The 22,646-nt window shown below is 43.9% G+C and overlaps 1 protein-coding gene across 2 annotated transcripts in view; it reads left to right on the top strand.

Moving 5' to 3' along the window:
• The first annotated feature begins 15,425 nt into the window (after positions 1-15,425).
• Positions 15,426-22,646, top strand: part of UBE2QL1 (ubiquitin conjugating enzyme E2 QL1) — a 31,926-nt gene continuing 24,705 nt past the window's right edge. The window contains exons 1-2 of one of the 2 annotated variants that reach the window (XM_075921503.2): positions 15,426-17,143; positions 18,350-21,006. In XM_075921503.2, coding sequence (XP_075777618.2) covers positions 16,280-17,143; positions 18,350-18,385 — 900 coding nt within the window. In that variant the 5' untranslated portion in view covers positions 15,426-16,279 and the 3' untranslated portion in view covers positions 18,386-21,006. Of the gene's footprint in view, positions 17,144-18,349; positions 21,007-22,646 lie in introns of those variants that run through there. The other variant, XM_075921502.2, reaches the window with a different exon arrangement.

Below are 22,646 nucleotides of genomic sequence, written 5' to 3'. Positions count from 1 at the left end.
AGGAGGCCTCCAATGTCCACGACCTCCACACTAGGCACAGGAATGGGCCGTCTAGGGCAGGATAGCTGCCAGCCTGGCCACCTGTGAACCCGGGAGCAGGTTTGCATGAAAATCAAGTTGGTCCAGTGAGACCCCCAACCATGAGCCCTGAACTTTGAACATAAGAACATAAGAACGGCCGTACTGAGTCAGACCAAAGGTCCATCTAGCCCAGTATCCTGTCTGCCGACAGCGGCCAACACCAGGTGCCCCGAAGGGGATGGATCAAAGACAATGACCAAGTGATTTGTCTCATGCCATCCATCTCCAGCCTTCCACAAACAGAGGCCAGGGACACCATTCCTACCCCCTGGCTAATAGCACTCCATGGACCCAACCTCCATGAATTCATCTAATTTCTCTTTAAACTCTGTTATAGTTATAGCCTTCACAGCCTCCTGTGGCAAGGAGTTCCACAGGTTGACTATGCGCTGTGTGAAGAAGAACTTTCTTTTATTCGTTTTAAGCCTGCTACCCATTAATTTCATTTGGGTAAGCCTCCTATTATGGGAACTAATGAAGAACTTTTCTTTATTCACCCTCTCCACACCACTCATGATTTTATAGACCTCTATCTTATCCCCCCTCAGTCTCCTCTTCTCTAAGCTGAAAAGTCCCAGTCTCTTTAGCCTCTCTTCATATGGGACCTGTTCCAAACCCCTAATCATTATAGTTGCCCTTTTCTGAACCCTTTCCAAGGCCAAAATATCTTTTTTGAGGTGAGGAGACCACATCTGTCCACAGTACTGAAGATATGGTGTACCATAGATTTATACTTCCCCTCCTCCTTCTTCCCCTAGCTTCCCCCTTCCAGCTCCCTCCTCCCAGGTTTCCCCCTCCCCTCTTTCACCCTCTCTCTTCCCCTCTCCCACCGCCTTTTCCCAGTCTCGCCAGAGGTTAATCCTCCCCCCCCCCCAGTTTTGTTAAATAAAGAGAGTTTCTATTTTTGAACACACGTGTCCTTTATTTTTTACATCAGGAAGGGGGGCTAGGGAAGGAGGTGAGGGAGGAAAGGGGCACGAGCTGCCGATGGGGAAGACTGGGGTGGCTCTGCGGGCTCCTCGGGGTGGAAGCTCTCCTGCAGGGCTTCCTGGATCCCGACAGCCCCCCGATTGACCCCTCCTGGATGGCAGCCTGCGGCAAGTGCAGCCGGACTGATGGCTGAGTGCTGTGATGTGCCGAGTGTGGGCACTCAGGGCACTTCAAGTCAGGACTGCTTTGCTGTCCCTCATCGAGGTAGACAAGCAAGCGGGGAACCCTGAGAACTGTCTGTCTGGGGTGGAGGTCGGGTCCCTTTAAGCACAGCCCTCGGCTAGCCTGAGGGAGCAGCTCCACGCTCTAAGTCCTAAACTGATGCCCTGCCGGCACTGGTTCCGGCCATCCTTAACTTCAGTTCAGGGTCCACTCAATGTGGACATGCTATTTCGAATTAGCAAAACGCTAATTCGAATTAGTTTTTAGGTCTAGATGCACTAATTCGAATTAGCTTAGTTCGAATTAACTAATTCGAATTAAGTTAGTTTGAATTAGTGCTGTAGTGTAGATATACCCTTATACAACCATTTCTGTGGACTTTCTACTGCTGGGGTTCTGATTTCTTCTAGCTTTTAGGTAATGAGTGCATCTGGCTCAGAGCCATTGCCAAATCTAGATCAGTTAAAACATCTGTCAGCAAGAGATTTAATAGAATCTGAATTTCAAATGTGGAAACGTGATTTATACAACGTTTCACCTACTGAGTTAATTAATTTAATTTAATTAGATTATTATTTGTACAGTGCTTTGAAGATTAAAAGTGACAAGAATGCATTGTTACATATTGTTATTAAAAGCACTAATAATAACTTGGAGAGTCTAAACTCTATTCCTATTTTTTTGAGAAAAAAAATTGATTGTCAATGAAAGATTTAAATAGATAACTGAATGGTTCAAGATGTTAATAACTGTAATGCCCTCCTGACCTGATGTTTGGGAAGATGACAGTACAGGAACAAGCTAGAGTAGTGTTAAAAGCTATTACTATAAATATGGAACTTAAAAGACAGAGGGTATGTCTACACTACAATGTTAGTTCGAACTAACGGACGTTAGTTCGAACTAATATTCATAGGCGCTACACTAGCGCTCCGCTAGTTTGAATTTAAATCGAACTAGCGGAGCGCTTAGTTCGAACTAGGAAAACCTCATTTTACGAGGATTAAGCCTAGTTCGAACTAGCTAGTTTGAATTAAGGGGTGTGTAGCCCCTTAATTTGAACTAGTGGGAGGCTAGCCCTCCCCAGCTTTCCCTGGTGGCCACTCTGGCCAACACCAGGGAAACTCGTATGCCCTCCTCCCGGCCCCGGACCCCTTAAAGGGGCACTGGCTGGCTATGGTGCCCGTGCCAGGTGCAAGCCTGCCAGCACCCAGACAGCAGACCCTGCACCTGGCACGGCACAGAGCCACCCACCCGATGTCCCCCAGCCCTCCCCCTCTTCCCGGGACCAGGCTGGCTGCTCCCGGGAGCTTGCCCGGGACCGCAAGAGGCGGGCGCTTTCCTGGGCTAGTGCGGACATCGTGGACCTCGTCCATGATCTCCGCACTAGGCACAGGAAAGTGGCCGGCTAGGGCAAGAGAGCTGCCAGCCTGGCCACCCAGGAGCAGGTGTGCATGAAAATCAAGGGGGTCCACTGAGACCCCTGACCCTGAGCCCTGAGCTTACAATGGCCATCCTGGGTCAGACCAAAGGTCCATCTAGCCCAGTAGCCTGTCTGCCGACAGCGGCCAACCCTAGGGATCCTGGAGGGGATGGACCGGAGACAGTGACCAAGCCATTTGTCTCATGCCATCCCTCTCCAGCCTTCCACAATCCTTGTGCAGGGACACCACTCCTACCCCCTGGCTAATACCACTCATGGACCCAACCTCCATGACTTGATCTCACTTACCTTTAAACTCTGTTCTAGTTGTAGCCTTCACAGCCTCCTGCAGCAAGCAGTTCCACAGGTTAACTATTTGCTTTGTGAAGAACAACTTTCTCTTACTAGTTTGAAGCCTGCTACCCATTCCTTTCCTTTGGTGTCCTCTAGTCCTTCTTTATGGGAACTAATGAAGAACTTTTCTGTATGCACCCTCTCCACCCAATCCCTGCTTTTAGAGACCTCTATCCTGTCCCCCCTCCGTCTCCTCTTTTCTAAGCTGAGAAGTCCCAGTCTCTGTAGCCTCTCTTCATCTGGGACCTGTTCCCAACCCCTGATCATGTTAGTTGCCCTCCCCTCTCCCAGCCTTTCTCTTCCCCTCTTCCACCTCCTTTTCCCAGTATCCCCCAGTTTTGTTCAATAAAGACAGATTCCATTTTTGACCACAATTGTCCTTTATTTTGTACATCAAGAAAAGGGGCTAGGGAAAGGTAAGTGGAAGGAGGTGAGGGAGGAATGGGGTACAAGCCCCCGATGGGGAGGACTGGGCTGGCTCTGCGGGCTTCTGGGGGTGGAAGCTCTCCTGCAGCCCCCCAATTGCCCCCTGTCCCCAGATGGCAGCCTGCGGCAAGTGCAGCCGGGCTGATGGCCGAGTGGTGTGATGTGCCCAGTGTGGGCACTCCGGGCACTCCAAGCCAGGACTGGTTTTCAAGCGGGGCACCCCTGAGAACTGTCTGTCTGGGGTGGGGGTCGGGTTCCTTTAAGCGCAGCCCTCGGCTAGCCTGAGACAGCATCTCCACGCTCTAAGTCCTCCTCTGATGCCCTGCCGGGACTGCTTCCGGCCATCCTTAAGCCCTGTTCAGGGTCCACTCAATGTGGACATGCTAGTTCAAATTAGCAAAACGCTAATTCGAACTAGTTTTTAGTTCTAGACGCGTTAGTTCGAATTAGCTTAGTTCGAATTAACTAATTCGAACTAAGTTAGTTCGAATTAGCGCTGTAGTGTAGACGTACCCAGAGTAAGCAGGAGGCAATAGGCTTGTGAGGAAATCTTACCCTATTTCTCCAGTACATAGACTGGAAAGCAAAAATCCCTATCACTCTCAGTGGAGGTGACAACTGGGATCTTCAACTGTCATTGTTTAGAACTCTGCAGCTGATCCCTGCAAGACCCACCAGAGGGTCAAAATTCCTCCAAAACTCAGGCCTTGTGTATACTCAACTGCACTATAGAGCTACTTCAGCTACAGAAATAAAGTAGCTGTAGTTGACATAATACCATAATCCTTGTGTATGGTAAGGATTATGAGTCCTAATTCTAGTGTAGACAGGACCTCACAGGTCAGCTGTTGCCTTTACCCTTCAGAAGGGAACAATGTGTAATTGCACAAATAGGAAAGACTTGAAGACCATTGTGAAAGCCATTACCATCCCCATAGGTCTCAGAGCACCTACAAAGAGAGCTAACATTATGCTACTCCAGTTTCCCCCCATTTTTTAGCAGCATGGATTCTTAAGGATCCCATCCTGCAGTTACAGACTAGGGTTTTGTTATGAGAGACATAGAAGCAGGACCTCTCAGAGAATGACAGAGGCCCGGGACACTTTGAGATTAGAGGCTCCAGTGCCAGCCCCAACCCCAGGCCCTTGACATATCTAACTTTTCATACACAGGCTCATACTAAAACCAACAGAATATATGAAAATGAACACTTGGGACATTTATTGGTTAACAATTAAGTCATTACATCAATAGCATGTATATTTAAAATGTAACTTTAATTGTGAGTTTCTACTGCAAGCAAAACTCTTCATTTTAGGAATGCTTTTCTGGCCTTGTGTGCAAACTCATTTATAATTGAAGAAAAATCTAATTTACGTGCAACATCATTGTTAATGTTAAGCATTGTGAGCCCATTCAAACACTCTTGTCCCATTTTAGAATGATGACAGTTCTTTACTTGTTTTAACATGTTGAATGTGCATTCACATAATGCCACTGATGCAGAGAGACTGACAAAAATATGTAATGCAATTGTGATATTAGGAAATACAGTTAACAGGCTGATATCAAATATTTCTTGAAGCAGTTCTTTTGGCTTGTAGTCCGATTTAAAATTGGTGGAATGTATACGTTTCAGGAAGACGATCTCGTCACAGAGATCTCTTGAAATTTCATTTTGTACCATTGTTGAAACTGTTCAGCTGCTGAATATAGATCTTCATCATTTAGTTCTCTGAACTCCCAAATGAATTCAAAAAGGGTACAAATTTGTTGCAGTGACTCAAATCGACGTATAAGACCAGATTTGATGGACTCAATAATAATAACAAAAACAAATTGACTCGATAGTGCCTTTCTGCATCAGATTTAGATGTTGGGCTGCAACTGGTAGAAAACTCACATGAAATGTCAATACCCTGTGTTACTGATTTGGACTCAGAAAGGATTGCATCCTATTAATCACTAATCTTTTGAATATCTTTAAGAAGTCATTCAATATTATCCTTCTCAACATCTAATGCAGCATTGGATGCTTCAATTATAAGATTTGTTTCATGGATAATTTTTATCAGCTTCATCCACATGGACAACATAAAATGCATTCTAATGTGGATGTATCCCTCTCAACATTTAATGCGGCATTGCGAGCCTGTGCTGTGAAAGTAAGAGATTTATGCTCACGTAAAGCCTTTCTCACAGAGTCTAAATGCTGTACAACTGGTTTAATGCCATCATTTCATGCTGATCATTTTGTTGTCAACTAGTGTGAAGGGAAACAGGCAGATGCTGCTTCAGAATTTCCCACTTTCGAGAACTGCTACTGAAGAGGTTGTACAATTGCTGGATTGTCCCAAAATATGTGATTCCTTCCTTGCAATTCAGTGCAATTAACGCTGACAAGATTTAGTGTGTGGCTGCCACAATTGGAGAAAATACAGTTTGGATTTTGCTCAAGAAGGACTGCTTGTACTCCGATGTACTTCCCAGTTGGATCCATTGTCATAGGCTTGGCCAATGCAGACTAGAAAAATTAATTTGAAGCCTTCCAGAATTTCTAATACATGAGCAGCAATTTTTTTTCCAGGTTTTATTGTGAAATTATTGAACGAAATGAATTGTTCTTCAGTTGAAACCTTTGAGCTTCCTGCAATTTTAACATATAGAACAATCATGGTTGTCTGTTTTTATGAGAACAGTCTGGAGTTGAATCAATAATAATTGAAAGGAACTTTGCATGTCATATCTTTTCAAGAATTGTTGTTTGCACAAATGTCCCACATAGCTCAATAAACTCGTTTTGTATTCTGGTAGACAGATAATGGACTTTCATGTGCTTTCTGCTCTCTTGTGATTCACAAACATGATTAACATGGCCTGATAAAAATGGGTCAGACTTGCTAAGAAGCTCAAGTATACCAGGAAAGTTTCTGTTTGTAGGGTCACCGATATGTTGAAACACGTTACAAAGTATGGAGCCTGCTTTTCCATGCTCCAGCAGAGCTAGTCTCTTGTGTAAACCTCTCAATTTGTAAGATTTTTGTCAGCAGACTAGTGGGAAAAGCATGATTTTAAGCATCTTTTGGTATATTACTAAGAATCTGAAAACAACTAACTTTGAGAAATAACTGCATTTGAGCAACATTGTTCTTATCAAGAAGACCAATATTGGGTTCTGATGCCACTGTTGTTACACTGTGTCCTGTGCTAGTCGTAAGTTCTTGCTCTTGCTGAACAGCATCTCTAAGGTCCTCATTTTGTGCCTGCACAGTCTCTAAATCAGCATAGATTCTGCATCTATCACTACTGTTAGCATTTCTGTGTCTTGATTAATGATCTTCTAATTTTGAGGCAGCGGAGTTGAAATGTCATTTGTGGGTACAAAGTTTTCATCATCAGAACTGGAAGTGTCACTGTCAGGATTGTCGCTGTCTAATGGATGAGGCGTCTTTTCTACGGAAAATGATGTTATTGGCTTTCAACCCTTAACTGCAGCTTTACTTTGGCTTTTGCCATCTCTTACTTGCACCACTTTCAAATCTGCACTTCAATTTTATAAAGGGGTTCTTTAAAACACAGCAACACACAATAAATTAATTTGCTAAAGGCTATTAGTTATACAAAATTTTAACTGTATGTACTTTGCAATTAATATTATATAATAACAGTTTGGGGGTGTTATTTACTACAGCCCTTATATCATTATTTCAAAGTCTTGAAATTTTGTCTGCTAACATGTTCCCATTATTAAATTCCTCTAATAACTGGTGCGTTATTATGATTATGAGCACGTGGTGATTGCCAGATTAGATATAAAGTTTATTAAACAACTAAAATTAAAAGTTTATTATCACAAAAAAGCCTTTAAAGGTGAATCTAAAACTGGATGAAGAGGTAGTTTACAGCTGAGCCTGATATGGTTATTGTATATGAAGACACACAAGAAAAAACAGGAATATGAAAATCTCCTATGCAGAGATAAACATCTAATTTAAAGGTTAAACTCACCCTCAGACCAAGCAAAATCACTTTACAGTGAAAGAATAAATTACAATTTTCAAAACCTCTAAACTGTACAGAGACTGTAAAAAGCATTTCATAACATAGAATCACTAATCACAGAAGCTACTCCAGTCTCCAGTCATGCGGATGAAAACCCGGATATGACTGAAAAATTGGCAAAGGCCCGAGGTCCCACAATGATTTAAATCAATTTTTTGCAGGTATATATAGCTTCTTTTGTTGTCTCTGTTATATCTGCAAGGTGTATAATAAATGGAAATGACTTGGTAGAAAAATGTCAAAGTTTGAGGCCCCTTTGTCTCCTGAAGCCTGGGCTGAACGGCTGTCCTGCTGGTCCCGCCTTTGATAGGGCCTGCATAGAAGCTGTGTGATGAGCTATTACTGAAAGGAAAAGCATTAATTAAAAATTAGCATGGGCTGATCACACACAAAGAAAAGAGAAAGAGAGGATACAAAACAATAAGGGAAAGTAAACATGGGCCAAATAATTACTTTAACATGAAAAACATAAATAGGCAACCAAACTAATACATACATTTTTGAAAAAAGAAAAAAAAGAGCAAGCCTCAAAAGAGCACTAAAAGCAATGAGTTGAGGGTTAAATTAACAGCACAAGCTAAAAGTAGTCAAGGAAACCATGACAAATGGGTCCATCTCTAATTAAATAATGTACTCTTGAAATCAAGGTTTATTAATAGAGGCTACTATTTGTAATTGGGGTTTACTATTAACTTTTTTTTATTATATTTTTGGATTGTTTATGGATTATAACATCCCCAGACCCTCAGGATGGAATGACAACCTTAGACCCCCTGCTCCACAATCATATTCATTAGTATCATGCTTTACATTTCTTGGAAGCTACAGTGGCACTCCAGACAGGAACAGGTATCTATCCTAGCAGATCTCACTATAGAATCATGGCCTAAATTACCAAAAGGTACTCTATCCTCTTCATTCCATTTAAATTAGAGGTTCTAATTAATAGGACTCCAGACATGCTGTACTGTAGAAAACATTGTCATTTTCCCTTCCTATGTCTTATTTTAAAAAGTAACATAGAAACTTAAGGCCAGACATTCACAGCTATTTAGGCTTCTAGAGATGTAGGTAGGTTGAGTTGGTTCCTAATTCCCATTAGTATCAAAATGTGCTGAGTTCATGGACAATTTGGAAAATACCACTAGGAGGCTACCTGCATTTTAGACACCTGAAAAACTTTAAATATAAGGCCCTAAGAATTATTTGAGACCAAGCCTTAAGCTCCTACTTTACACAGCAGCTTAGGGAATCTCTAAATGAAAATTACTATGATCAAGGGAACAAAACGAGAAGTCAAAAAATAAATGACAGAAGAAAGAAAGCAAATAACCAGAGGCAAAATATGAACAGTCAAAATATGTTGTAGAGTTTGTTCAGAATGGTCACTAATTTATATTATGCTAGTCTTTGTCTGATGAATGCATTAGCAATGACTTTTTCTTTCTTTTTTCACATTAGATACTTGGTAAACTAGCCCCTATTATTTCAACTAAACAACTATAACAACAACATAGGCTACTTTTACTTATCCAATCTTCAAATTTCTAATGTCAGACTGACATTTGATACAGACTTACCAATTACAACCTTGCACAGCCTACCTTTTAAAGCAACTTGTGATGCCTTGTCTATACTGCTGTTTTTAGTCATGCTAGCACAGATAAAACTAATATGGATATATCCAGGGCTCGCCGAGCCGTGGCGAGCCCCGCTCACCAGCTGCACTGTACGGTGATCTGTGCATGCACAGATCGCCCGAACCCGGCTCTTCCGGGTTGTAATCTACTCGCCACGAGCGAGTAGATTACATAGTTTGTAGAGCCCTGGATATATCTACCTGTTCTTTAATCACATTTCATATTTCAGTGTACTCATACCTTTCGGCTGTGTCTAGACTGCATCCCTTTTCCATAAAAGGGATGCAAATTAGACATATCGCAATTGTAAATGAAGCGGGAATTTAAATCTCCCCCGCTTCATTAGCATAAAAATGGCTGCCGCTTTTTTCTGGCTCGGAGCTTTGCCGGAAAAAAGCACCAGTCTAGACGTGGATCTTTCGGAAAATAAAATGAGGGATAAGGGATCTTTCGGAAAAGGCTTTATTTTCTGAAAGATCTGCGTCTAAACTGGCGCTTTTTTCTGGCAAAGCTCCGAGCCGGAAAAAAGCGGCAGCCATTTTTATGCTAATGAAGCAGGGGAGATTTAAATCCCCACTTCATTTACAATTGCAATATGTCTAATTTGCATCCCTTTTACGGAAAAGGGATGCAGTCTAGACACAGCCTTCGTGTACACTATGCAGAAGAACTATGGCTAGGAGGAACAACCCTCAAAGGATACGTCTATACAGCAGGGCTAAAGTCAGAATAAACTACGCAACTTCAGCTACATAAGAATATCTTATTTCAGCTATTGGCACTTATTTAATCTTATTTCAGTCAAAATAGCTTATTTCAGCTTTAGGCGCTGTCTACACAGCAGGAAGTCGAAGGAAGAACACTCTTCCTCCATCTTCCATTACTCCTCATAAAATGAGGGTTACCCTGAGTTAGAGTAAGAAGTCCTCTTGTTCACCATTATTTCAGAATAAAGGCTTGTAGTGTAGACACACTCTTTGTTATTTCGGAATAATGTCAGTTACTTTGAAATAATGCTGCTGTGTAGATGTACCAAAGGGCTTGAAGAAGCAGATAGAATCAGATCAAGACCAGACTTAGATCTGTGAAACCCAGGTTCCAAATCTACTTCCTTCCAGAGATACGTGAATTTAGAATTTGATCCTGTAAGGTGCTAATCAGAAGTAGTCAATGTCTTCAACTACTATTAACTTCAATGGGCGCTTTGAGTTCACTCTGCACCTCCAGGAGTTGATCACACCTTTTAAGATTGACCCCTTAAAGTCAGCTTTATATGTCTCTAGACAGTTTGTGTGTGTGTGAAAGAGAGATAAGGTTCTTAAGCCTCTTATATGCTACTCTTGTTGACTTGAGGGGTCATGTGAGTGCACGCTATGTAAGCTGAGTGTCAAAGAAGGGCTAATTCAGTGCAGGAGATGGGCAGGTTGCATGGAGTTTTGTGACAAAGGAGATTGTGAATGGGAGGTTTGGGATTGTGCATGTGAAGTTTTACGGTGATTTGCAAAATATAATACAATTTATTATACCTTTTCCTGTACTTCTATGGTATGCACTGGGGAATTTTACCTTTCTGCTCATATATGATGCATACCAGTGTTAAAAATGAAATAATTAACTTGCTGGCTGTTTCCCTTTCACCTCAGGACTCCAAACTGCTTGAAGAGTCTCTATCCACTTGCTTCAGGGGACAGCCGAGTTAGTCTGTACAGAAAAAACAAATGATCTGGTCGCACTTTATAGACTAACAAAACACGTAGATGGTATCATGAGCTTTCATGGGCACAGCCCACTTCACCATCTACATGTTTTGCTAGTCTATAAAATGCTACCAGACCATTTGTTGTTTTTTTCTGTCCACTTGCTCAGCTCTGAAGCCAGGTTTGGTTATTTCCTCCCTTCCAGCCCTCCTTTTCTGCCTGAGATACTGGAGGGAGAAATGAGTTAAACACAACTTTAAAAATGTATTTATTATTTTTGCTTTTGAAATGTATGCATTACTTATGCTTCCCCTTTCCCCTTCCCCTCCACACCTTTCCCCCATCCCCATTTTTATGTAATTTTCTCTTCCAGAGACCTGCAGAGGGGAATTCATGCCATGATTGGGCACAAGGGGACACTACCTAAACAAGACATTTACAAATTTATTGGTGAAAAACAGGCATCACTCTTGCCCCTATGGAAGGGAGCAGGTCAGGACTTTTAAAAAATAAAGGAGTCTCTGCTGCAATATGGAGATGGAACAACTCGTGAAAGGAGTGATACAGCGGAATAGACAACACAGAAGCAGCAGCTACAGCACCTCCTCCAGCAGATGGCTATCCTGCACCAGCAGCTGATCCAAGATTTAGTTGTTCAGCAACAACAGCTGGTCAGCAGGCAGTGACCATACTGCAGCCTCCCACAATAGTCAGTTTTCCAACACAAATCTTCCAGAGACCCCAGTACCAGTCAGACTAACAAAAATGGGACCTGAATATGATCTAGGAGCTTTTCTCAGCAAGTATGAATGGGTGGCAGCGGCAGCAGCACTGTGAGGATCTGAGCAATGGGCAACTTTACTGTTCCCATACTTGACTGGGATGGCACAAGAGGCCTATTGTGGGTTGGCTTCAGTAATATCCCAAGATTACGTGTGAGTCATACAGGCTATTTTGGATTCTTTGGCTATCTCAGAGGAATCATTCAGCCACTGATTTTGGGAGCAGCTTCACATGATGGCATTGAAACTGGAAGACTGGTGTTGACAATGGCTCAGACCCAAGAATTGGAAATTGGAAAGGGAAATTCAGAGATCAGGAATAGGAAAGCCCCAGAAGAAGAGATTGCCAAAAAACAAGCAGGAGGTTTCAATATCAGCAGCCAGGTCCTGAATGTTTGTTTTATGTATGACCTCACCTGGCACTAGTACCAGGACTGCCTATTTACAGAATACAGTTATGGCAAGTCTGGACTGCAGAGGCCCAAACAAGTTGGTCAGGGACAACTAAATTGACCATCCTAGTTAAACTGGATAAAAGTAATGGGCCTTGTGGACTCAGGGACACAGAGCAGCAAGACTTTCATAAAGGAATTTTTAGTACCAAGCCCAAGATTGCCCTGCAGCACCATTTACTTGCAGTGTTTGTAAGGATACATAAAGCCATATCCTCCGCACTCAATTTCTGTTATCCATGGGGGAGCATACACGATCCTTAATAGCCAACCTTATGACATCACTCAGTAACCGAGTCGTTACTGAGCCCTGGAATACTTTGGGGACCTCCTCGAGGCATTCTTGGGATCTTTCCAGAGCACCAGGGACCTCACTGCTGGCATCCCCTCAGTTGACTTGGGACTCAATAAGCCTCACTCATACAGTAGTGATAGCCAGGCCAGAAGTCAAAAGTTCCAAACAGCTAGTTGCTTCCTTGGGATCCCAGTCCTTCCTTCCCCCCTAATCCAATACGAGACCCTGATTAGGTTCTACAACATTAATTTAGGAGCAAAAGGGAGATGAAACGTTAAGCTGGTGCTATGTACTAGTCATCATTTTTAATGGAGAAACAGTGAACGCCCTCCTACCTGAAATATTCCCCCATTTTGAAATTCAGGGTGAATGGTTATACTACATAGAGAAAGAACACCAGAGAAAGTTCAAACACAATTCATGGTGCTTCAGTTTTTTTGGTCTATACATGAAGGTTCCAGACTTCTGCATTTCTTGCCCAGAATGTCAACTAATTGCACCCCAAAGAATGGTAAAGGCTGTATTGGTCCCTCTCCTCTTGGTTGGCATACCATTTGTGAGGACTGGAATGGACATATTTGGGCCACTCAAGAAAAATGTGGGCTGGATAATGCTATTTCTTGGTAATCATGGAGTATATTACTCAATCCCTGAGACCTTACTATTATGCTTCACAAAAACCAAATCCACTGCAGCTGAATTTATGAATATCTTTGTCAAAGTAGAGGTGCTTTGGGAGATTCTCACAGACCAGGGAACTAAATTTACATCTCAGGTACCAAAAGGACAAAGAATATTTAATCAAACACTAACAAAAATTATTTACAATAGTCACTTGTCACTGGGACCACCTTCTTCCCCACCATCACATCCTGTTTGTGGTATGGCAGGTAACCCAGAAGAGATAGCATTCCTACACATATTTTTTTTTAGTCTCTAAGGTGCCACAGGACTACTCTTAAAAATGTGTTCATACCAGTACTATTGCTCTTTTTTGAGTAGTTCTCTGAGATAAACCTCAAGTGCTGAGCCAAAGCTAACTGAATTTGTGGATTGGATGGATTCCGTGGCCAGAAGAGATCTTTGTGATCATTTAGTCTGATCTCCTTTATAACACAGGCCATAGACTTTCACCCTGCATCATGCCCAATAATTGGTAGCAAGACAGAGTATCTCTTTTAGGATGGTGATGAGACGATCTTAGAGGAGTTAGAAAAGACCTCTTTGCCCATAACAGGGGTTGTGATTGACCTTCAGTGTGGCTGTGTAGAGAAAGTACAGAAACTGGAGAGGATGGAGTTTGTATTTAGTGTGAACAATGGTATGGAGATTGGCAGGAGTCAAGGTGGCCAACTGGGATGTGTTTAGCAATTGGCAAGAACCAGTATGCTGGCATTTGGCATCTACCATTTCTTGCAATATAATAAAGTGCTCTGTGTACTCTGCAAACTCTTAATCCAGTTGTGGACTCTTTTCAGTGTATTGGTTATGATCTTTGAACCCCTCATTGTGCTTGATCCCAGCTATTTCCAGGCTTGCTTACACTAGGGAAATGTGAAAGAAAAATCCTTAGAGACAATAATACCAGTGTCACTTATACCAGCAACTTTGAGAATCTTCATGTAGACAGCACATCGGTGGCAGCCAATGTTTTAAGTATCAAAAGTAAATTACATCATGGTTTAGAGCAGGGTTAGTGAACACAGTGCTTAAACTGCTGGCAGCTGCCAAAATATTGTCTCCACTAGCAGCCAGATTCTCCTATCTGCTGTGTCTACTTTATGTCACTCAAGTGTAAGCATGGACTGAAATTGGCCATAAATGGCCATCAGAGAACTCTTGTGTAAGTGAGATCTCTGCCTCTGTCCTCCTCAACTTTATTCCCCCAGCATAGATGAAAAAAAAGAAGGTGTTGGAGAACAAAGCCCCACTTTGCATGACCCTCCACTACTGTAAGGTCACTAGGGTCCTTACAGTAATGGCAGGAGAACCTAAACATTCTGAAACTGACTATCCTTGTCTAAGCTTTAAGCAAAGGAAACAGTAAGCAAACAACATTAGATGTTTAAAATTATTATAGTTTTAATAATCAAGGTATCATTTGTAGAACTGATAAGGAACTTTGTTTTGTATGATTTTTAAAGCAATCAGTGTTCCTTTTTTGGACTCTATCCTATTTCCACTGAAGGTAAAATTCTCACTGACTTCACTGGATCACTCATTTCACCTACTGGATAGGGCCTTTAATAATATGAGAGCTGCATTTTACACAACATAACTTGAAAAAAATGGTTATTACAGATGAGTATAGTGCTAAATTGTACATATGTGGTATCACCTGCCAAAACCAGTGATCTGTTAAGTAATAGCAAGGAGAAAAAATAGGTATCAAAAGTAAAGGGCATTTCAAAATTCCTTACTCCTATCAAGAAGCAGTTACTCAGATCAAAAGGTATGGGTGCTGATGATATCATAACATGATGTGCACATATTATTTAAGAAGCCTGCTAAGTTTCTTTCATGTTTCCAACATGGCTTAGAAGGGTTCACAAATTCCTTCCCTTCCCAATACAGGCAGCTTTCGGAACCACGGTGGAAGCCTCTTTAGGGCACACCAAGGGGCAGAGAACATCTATTCCTGTAACAGATGTATTCCTTCATCAGATATTAATTTGACATAGACTATATAGAATATAATACCAGCCCACACTAATCATTACTGGAAATTTTGATGACCAGCTATAATTATTGTTCAGCCTTTGCTTTCCTTCCTCCCCAGCTGAAAGTGTTTCTATCTCCCCATTCCAGCCTTGGAAGGAAAGGTGGGGGGCGGGGGGAGATCTGTGTGTACCCAGTACCCAGCGATCCCGTTTCTGATGCGTTTCTCTCTGGAGTCCCAGGCTGATGAGGCTTGTTAGGCTGGGGAACCACGTACAGGAGCGATGAGCCGGGAAAGCGGCTCACGCTGAGGGGCTGAAGCGGCGGCCGTTCCTCCCCACCGTCACGAAAGGAACATTTCCATCCTCCCCACGGCGCTGGCTCCTGCCCCCTGCGAGCACCAGCCAGGCCCCGCCCCGACGGCCCCGCCTCCTCCTCCGCGCGCAGCACCAGACCGAGCTGCCTCTGCAATGTCAGGTCCGCAGAAGCGGGGAGCCTGCAGCGAAAAGGCAGCGCGGCCGTGGTGCCGGGGCAGCTCCCCGCCAAGGCCTCGCTCCCCCTGTGCCCGCAGCAGGTAAGCCGAGGGCAGGGCGAAGGACGCTGCCAGCGGGGATCGCCCTGCCCCCTCCCTTCCGCCCGCCTGCTCGCTGTGACTGGGGGCAGCCCAACCTCGCCCCCGCGGCACCCGCAGCCTGGCCGGAGCCGGCGCCACAACAAAGAGCCGGGGCCGGGAGCTGCCGGTGCGGGAGGCGGAGGGGACACTCGGGAGCCGAGCAGATCCCACCCTTGGCGGCGAGCGCCGGGCGAACACCCCCGCCGCCGGAGGGGGACCAGGCGCCTGCCCGGGGGCAGCGGGGAAGAGCCCGGCTCCCTAGGACGGGAAGCTGAGGCGGGCTCTGCGGGCCAGCGGCAGGAGCAGCCCCGCGCCGAGCGGGGGTGCGCGCGTAGGGGAGCCCCCTCTCGGGCGGGCTGATGGCCACGGCCGCGTGGCGTGGGTGACCCCCGGCCCCGCTCCTGTGCTGCAATGCTGCCAGCAGCAGCCCTGCCGAAAGGAGGCGTCTGAGGAGCGGCAGCAGCAGCAGCAGCGACCAGGCGGCGGCGGGCTGGGCATCTTCCAGGCGGCGACAGCAGCGTCGCCTCTCCTCAGCGCCTCTCTCCCCCGCACTTCCCGCTCCGGGCTCAGCCCCTGCGCCGCTCCCACTCAGGCCGAGGGGGCTCGCCGAGCGGCGGCTCCGCCAGCAAGCGCCCCGCACAACATGGCCACTCTGCTCCGGAAAATCGGGCTCATCCGCCTGCACAACAGGGACACGGAGGATCCCAAGCACCACCACCACCACCACCACCGCAGCAGCGGCAGCAGCCAGCCGGGCTCCTCGCTGCGCGCCAAGGGCAGCCAGAAGAACAGCAGCAACAAGCCGCCGCCGCCGGGCAGCGCCGGGGGAGGCGGCAGCGGCGGCGGCGGCTGCAGCAGCAGCTGCAGCCCCAGCAAGGAGGGCAGCCCCGCGGGCGGCAAGGCCCGGAAAGTGCTGGAGCTCTCCAAGCAGCAGCAGCAGCAGCCGCCGCCGGGCTCGTGCGGCCCCAAGGAGAAGCCCCCGCAGCACAGCGCCAAGGAGCCCGGCTCCGCCAAGGAGCCGCCCAAGCCGCAGCTGCTGCCGGGCGGGAGCAGCGGCGGCCGGGCGGGCTCTGCCCCGCTGGTGCCGCCCCCGTCGGGCGCTGCCCCGCTGGGCAGGCAGCAGCACTGCACGCAGGTGCGGAGCCGGCGGCTGATGAAGGAGCTGCAGGACATCGCCCGGCTGAGCGACCGCTTCATCTCGGTGGAGCTGGTGGACGAGAGCCTCTTCGACTGGAACGTGAAGCTGCACCAGGTGGACAAGGACTCGGTGCTGTGGCAGGACATGAAGGAGACCAACACGGAGTTCATCCTGCTCAACCTCACCTTCCCCGACAACTTCCCCTTCTCGCCGCCCTTCATGAGGGTGCTCAGCCCCCGCCTGGAAAACGGCTACGTGCTGGACGGCGGGGCCATCTGCATGGAGCTGCTCACCCCCCGCGGCTGGTCCAGCGCCTACACGGTGGAGGCGGTCATGAGGCAGTTCGCAGCCAGCCTGGTGAAAGGGCAGGTAAGGGGGCTGCGGGACCCGGGGCTTCCGTGTGGTGACTGCTGGGAAGGAGGTCCTTGCCGGCTCCAGGCTCTGCTTCCTGGGCCAGTGGCTCCCTCTGTGACCTTGGCCATGCCAAGATACCAAGGTGAAGGGTCCCCTGTGCCTCAGGGGAATGGGGATAATCACACTTCCCTATTGCACAGGTGATGGAGCCAGTCGTGTGGGTCAGAGCCCAGGAGAGCTTCTCTTATCAGTTATACCCAATGGTAAGGGCTAGGGAGGCTGGAGAGGGATGACAGGAATGACTGTATCCTTCCTATATACTTTGTGCTGCCGCTGGCCTAATTTGCTAGATACACGGTGAAAGATGCTCCAAGAGACATCCCCCTTGGTCTTCAGCAAATTCTCCCGATTTCAGGTGACCTTTGTTCTAGCTTGAATTAAAGCCTCCCTAGACATCCTGGCCTCCTGCTTTAGACAAGAATCTCTGTGGTTAAAATACGCTGCCTTGAAATGCTGCTTCCAGACTTTTGTCTGGCTTCTTCCTGCCCCCCTTTCTCCCCCCCCCCCCCTCCAAGAATGGCACAGATAAACTACTGCATGCAATAGTAGGAAATTAATGGGACTCCCTCAGCACCTGGTGTGTCAAAATCAGGTTGCGTCCTTTGACATTAGTTACACTAGGACTGCAATTCCTGCCCAGTGCTAAGTTACCAACATTACTGTGCAGCTTTAAAATCTTATTGTCCAAAAAACAAAAACCTAATGTTTCTATACATTAGGGTCATAATGGCTAGCACTGAAAAAGATATTTTGGGTCACGCAGCCAGAGCAGACTATGTCTAGTTCCCCAACAGAGGATGCAATATATAGCTGCAAAGAAATATTATTGTGTTTTTTCTCTTTCTCCCTTAGAACACTGGAAGTGAAATTTTCATGAAATATTTATAATAAATAATACTTTTGTGAGATGTTTAGCCATTCCTTTATATTCACTGCAGTGGGCAAGTTGCCTGTTTCTATGTAAGGTGTACGTAAGGGTTTTTTTGATCATTTTGTGTGTCCTTGAAATGTCTTCCCACTTAGCTCACACACACACCAGTCCATAGCCTCTAGAAATAATAGACAATGCAAAATGGTGTTCTTTCCTTCGAACAAAGGTAAATACATTCACTGGATATATTTTGGATGGGTCTTATTTTAATAATTACTTTATTTTTACAGATTTATTCACATTCACTAATGGGATTGTTTGTGTGAATAACTGCACATCAGTAGCTTCGCAGACTGGCCTGTAAAGGAGGTGTTTATTTAGATTACTTGAACCTTGCCTGACCCTTTTGGGAAAGACATTTCCACAGATCTCACCTCCTCCTCCAGTTAGGCTCTAGGTCTGCTTCTCATATATTCAATCAGTTCATAATGTATGCTTTGTTTCACTTGAAGATGTCAATTTCCATAGATCACCTTGGGATTCAAACAAATATCTACCAATTAAAAAAACTTACTTAATGTATAATATATTCATGGTATATCAAACCTCAGTACCATCTGTTTTGTTATATCCCATTATTTGTTATTCACTCTTTTTACAGTGGTCATGTTTCTCATTGTGTTTGACTAAGGATTGAAAAGTATTGTTAAAATCTATCAAACCAATTCTAAAACAACTGTAATATTTTTCTGTGGTTTTTTTTCTACCCCTAAACTAAAAGGTGCCTAAGGAAGGTTTAATGGCATCATTTTGTTTTAATTTTTTTGTTTATTCATAACATGGCTAAATATGAAACATTTTAAATACAATATTTACATTGCTTATCAATTAAATATTAGTTTTAAACACACTGTAACATTTCACATTCTTTTTCTTTGAATCACCAAAAATATATCTCAAATAAAATTCTATTTTCTGGTTGCAAAGGTAGGATGGGTTCTTCACAGCAAAGTTTTTCTTTTTCTGTTGAAATAAACCTTTGTTCAGGCCAAAATTTATTAGAGAGCTGCCAGTAGTTTGCATTTCTGTATTTAAGATGAAAAAGTCATGTATGTAAATTGGTATGTATTTGTGAGATAAAGTAAAAATGCTCACTTAAAATGCTTGCCAATAATTCAATAGGCAAATAGTCATAAAAAGGAAATTTGAAAGCTGAGCACTATGCAATGCAAGTTAATTATATAATATTAACAGTAATATAATATATACTTGTCAATTGTAGTCTGTTAATCTGTGATAGATTAGTGTCCTGTAATCGAACCCAGGCACTGTGTAATGAGAGCCATGTTTTTCTGTAATCAGACTCGTGTTATATAATCTTGATTCCATTGCATAAGTGCAACAGCTGAAAGTGCAGACACTTTACAACCCTAATTCCATTTGTATATTTAAACATTATTCTCTCTTGAATATAATCTTAACAGGGACATATATCTTAAAATCATGAAGACTATAAGATGTTGAAAATATATAACCACTGATCTTGCAAACATATACATGGTAATACTTAGCATGCTGCAAGTGATGATACTGACTTCGGTGAAACTACCTGCACAAATAAGGATGACTCATGTCAGATAATTAACTAATGTCTATACAATGATTTAACATACAAAGCATTATGAAAATGCTAAATATCAGTATTATTTAAGTAATGGGCTGAAAGAGTAGGCCCCTTCTGTAAGCTAGAAATGAGAGTGCATGAGTTAATGGTAATTACTAACCTACAGTTCCATTGAAGGATTATGTCGCTATCATAAAACATGCCAGAATAATGCAGCATCAGAATTTCAGCCTTGTAGTAACCGCTAACCTGTGCATTAACCCATTGGGCATTATCTTCAAGGGACTGCCATGAACTGAACTCTTCTAGGATCTGGCCCAAAATGAGCTGAATTCTGCTCCTATCGAATTCAGTGGGAATCTTTGCATTGACTTTAATGGGAGTTGGATCTGGGCCACAGATCAGTTACAGGCTCAGGATCAAAAGTAGTACTTCCATTGTTAAAAGAAGACTTAAGATAATAATATATATTAAACATTCTATTAGGAATGTAGAGTATTTCACATGAAAGAATTCTAAATTATTTGCCTCGGTCCCATAATCAATTAGACAAGTGTAAATCTTTCAAAGATACCTTATGAGAGAAAAATTACTCAAGTGTGCAAATGCAGAATTAAGTATTTAATGTGCTTTTCACCATTTGAGATGTTTTTTTCACTTTTCCCAATTTGAATAATAAAAGTAAGCTGATTAGTTTCATTTTTTGTTTCTTGTTAAGCCTACTTTTTTATATTTATGCACAATGATATTGTTCTGTTAGTTTCCAACACTGTAAAGGGGATGTTTATATTTTGTGTTGAAAATAATAATACCTTTCAATACATTTGTCAAAAATAACAAAAACTAAGCAAGTGAACCTTGACTGTAAAGCCAGTCCTATTGTACTTAATATTGAGTTCAGCTAACATTCACCAATTCCAAGAGTTTATAGCTTGCTCTAACAATCAGCTGTGGATTAGAGTTTGCCATACATCATCTCAGTGAGAAACATACTTTGTTTATTTTTACTATTTTTGTGTAAATTGTTCTAGCCATTTATATATTTTAGGAGGGCCAGAAAATAAAAAAGTTGTGTATGTATAGGACCTGATCCTGCACCATAGTAGCCAGGGACAGTTTTATCATTAACTTCAGTGGAAGAGGATCAAGCTCTTGCTTTTGAATATGCTGATCCTCCCTAAATGTAAGCACTTGAGTAGTCCCTTTGAAGGACTAAAACAGTGGTTCTCAAACTTTTTGGCCTGTGGCCCATCCTGACCTTTCTGCAGACCACCAGCCAACCATCCCTGATGACAAAAATGAGTGGGGGGGGGGGGGGTAAGGTCTGAGTGGAAGGTAGGATGCAGAAGCTTGGTGGGAGTGGGAGGGCTGAGGAGGAAGGAGGGTTCAGGAATGGACTTGGGGTGGGAGAAGCTGAGGGGAGGAAGATGCAGGAGCGGGCTCGGTGGGAGAAGCTAAGGGGAGGAGGGTGCTGGAGCTGGCTGAGGATGGGAGAGGCTGAGGGGAGAAAGGGTACAGGAGTGGGCTGAGAGGTGTGGGAGTCTGGGTGGAAGGGAGGGTGCATGGTTTGGGAATGAGGGGGAAGGGAGACCACTTACCAGGCTTCATGCCTCCCACTGTTCCCAGGTACCACCACCCCCTGTTCCCATTGGCCATGATTGTGGCCAGTGGGAGCAGTGGGGAAAGCCTTCAGGTAAACTGTTTTCTGTGCTGATGTTCCCAGAGTGCAGCATGTAAAGCCACTTCCTTCATAGTGAGCCAGATCTGGTCTAAAAGGCTCCCCTTTTTTCCCCCGCAGTGTGAAGCAGGCACTGACTCTCCAACCTCGCAGAGAGGCGTGGGGCTGGAGTGCTGGTGCAAGCTCCCAGTTGCAGGGGGAGTAAGCCCCAAGTCCATAGCCCACCTGCAAGACTGTTGTGGACCACTAGTGGTCCATGGACCACACTTTAAGAATCACTAGAGTTTTCAAACACTAAAACTGCTTTGGTTTTCTTTGTTTTTATTTTTAAAAAAGGATTTTGCACACCACGTAAATAAACAAATAAATAAACAATACAAGTAATTATTACACTTGACTAGTTGGAAAAATGAAATAGGCTTCTATAGAAAGTATCATCGGTATCTCAAAGAACACACATTTAAAAATAAAATACAGGACTATGTAGCACTTTAAAGACTAACAAGATGGTTTATTAGATGATGAGCTTTCGTGGGCCAGACCCACTTCCTCAGATCAAGTAGTGGAAGAAAATAGTCACAACCATATATACCAAAGGATACAATTAAAAAAAATGAACACATATGAAAAGGACAAATCACATTTCAGAACAGGAGGGGGATGTGGAGGGGGGGGAAGGAAGGAAGGTAAGTGTCTGTGAATTAATTATATTAGAGGTGGGGAGAGTTAGATGTCTGTGAGCTAATGGTATTAGAGGTGATAATTGGGGAAGCTATCTTGGTAATGGGTAAGATAGTTAGAGTCTTTGTTCATTCCTTCTCGGAGAGTGTCGAATTTTAACATGAATGACAGTTCAGAGGATTCCCTTTCAAGTGCAGATGTAAAAGGTCTTTGTAGCAGAATGCAGGTGGTTAAGTCATTGAGAGAGTGTCCTTTCTGGTTGAAATGGCAAGAAACTGTTTTTTCTTTGTGATCTTGTGTGATACCTGTTTTGTGGGCATTAATCCTTTGGCGAAGTGTCTGAGATGTTTGTCCAATGTACATAGCAGACGGACACTTTCGGCACATGATAGCATAAATTATATTTCCAGAATTATATTTTGCTTCAGCTACACCAGACTAACACGGCTACATTTCTATTACATTAAAAATAAGTTACTGAGTCAACAGCATTACTACCTGTGTCAAATAAAAAAGGCCTTGATATTGATATTTATAAAGCTATCTTTGCAAGCCTTTTTAGTATACATATTAAAGACATGCTTTAAGTTCCACTGGATTACTG

The sequence above is a fragment of the Pelodiscus sinensis genome, chromosome 2 (genome assembly GCF_052426305.1).
Source record: "Pelodiscus sinensis isolate ZL-2025 chromosome 2, ASM5242630v1, whole genome shotgun sequence".
Taxonomy (NCBI): Eukaryota; Metazoa; Chordata; order Testudines; family Trionychidae; genus Pelodiscus; species Pelodiscus sinensis.
The sequence above is the reverse complement of the archived record's forward strand: the minus strand, read 5'-3'. Positions and strand labels throughout refer to the sequence as shown.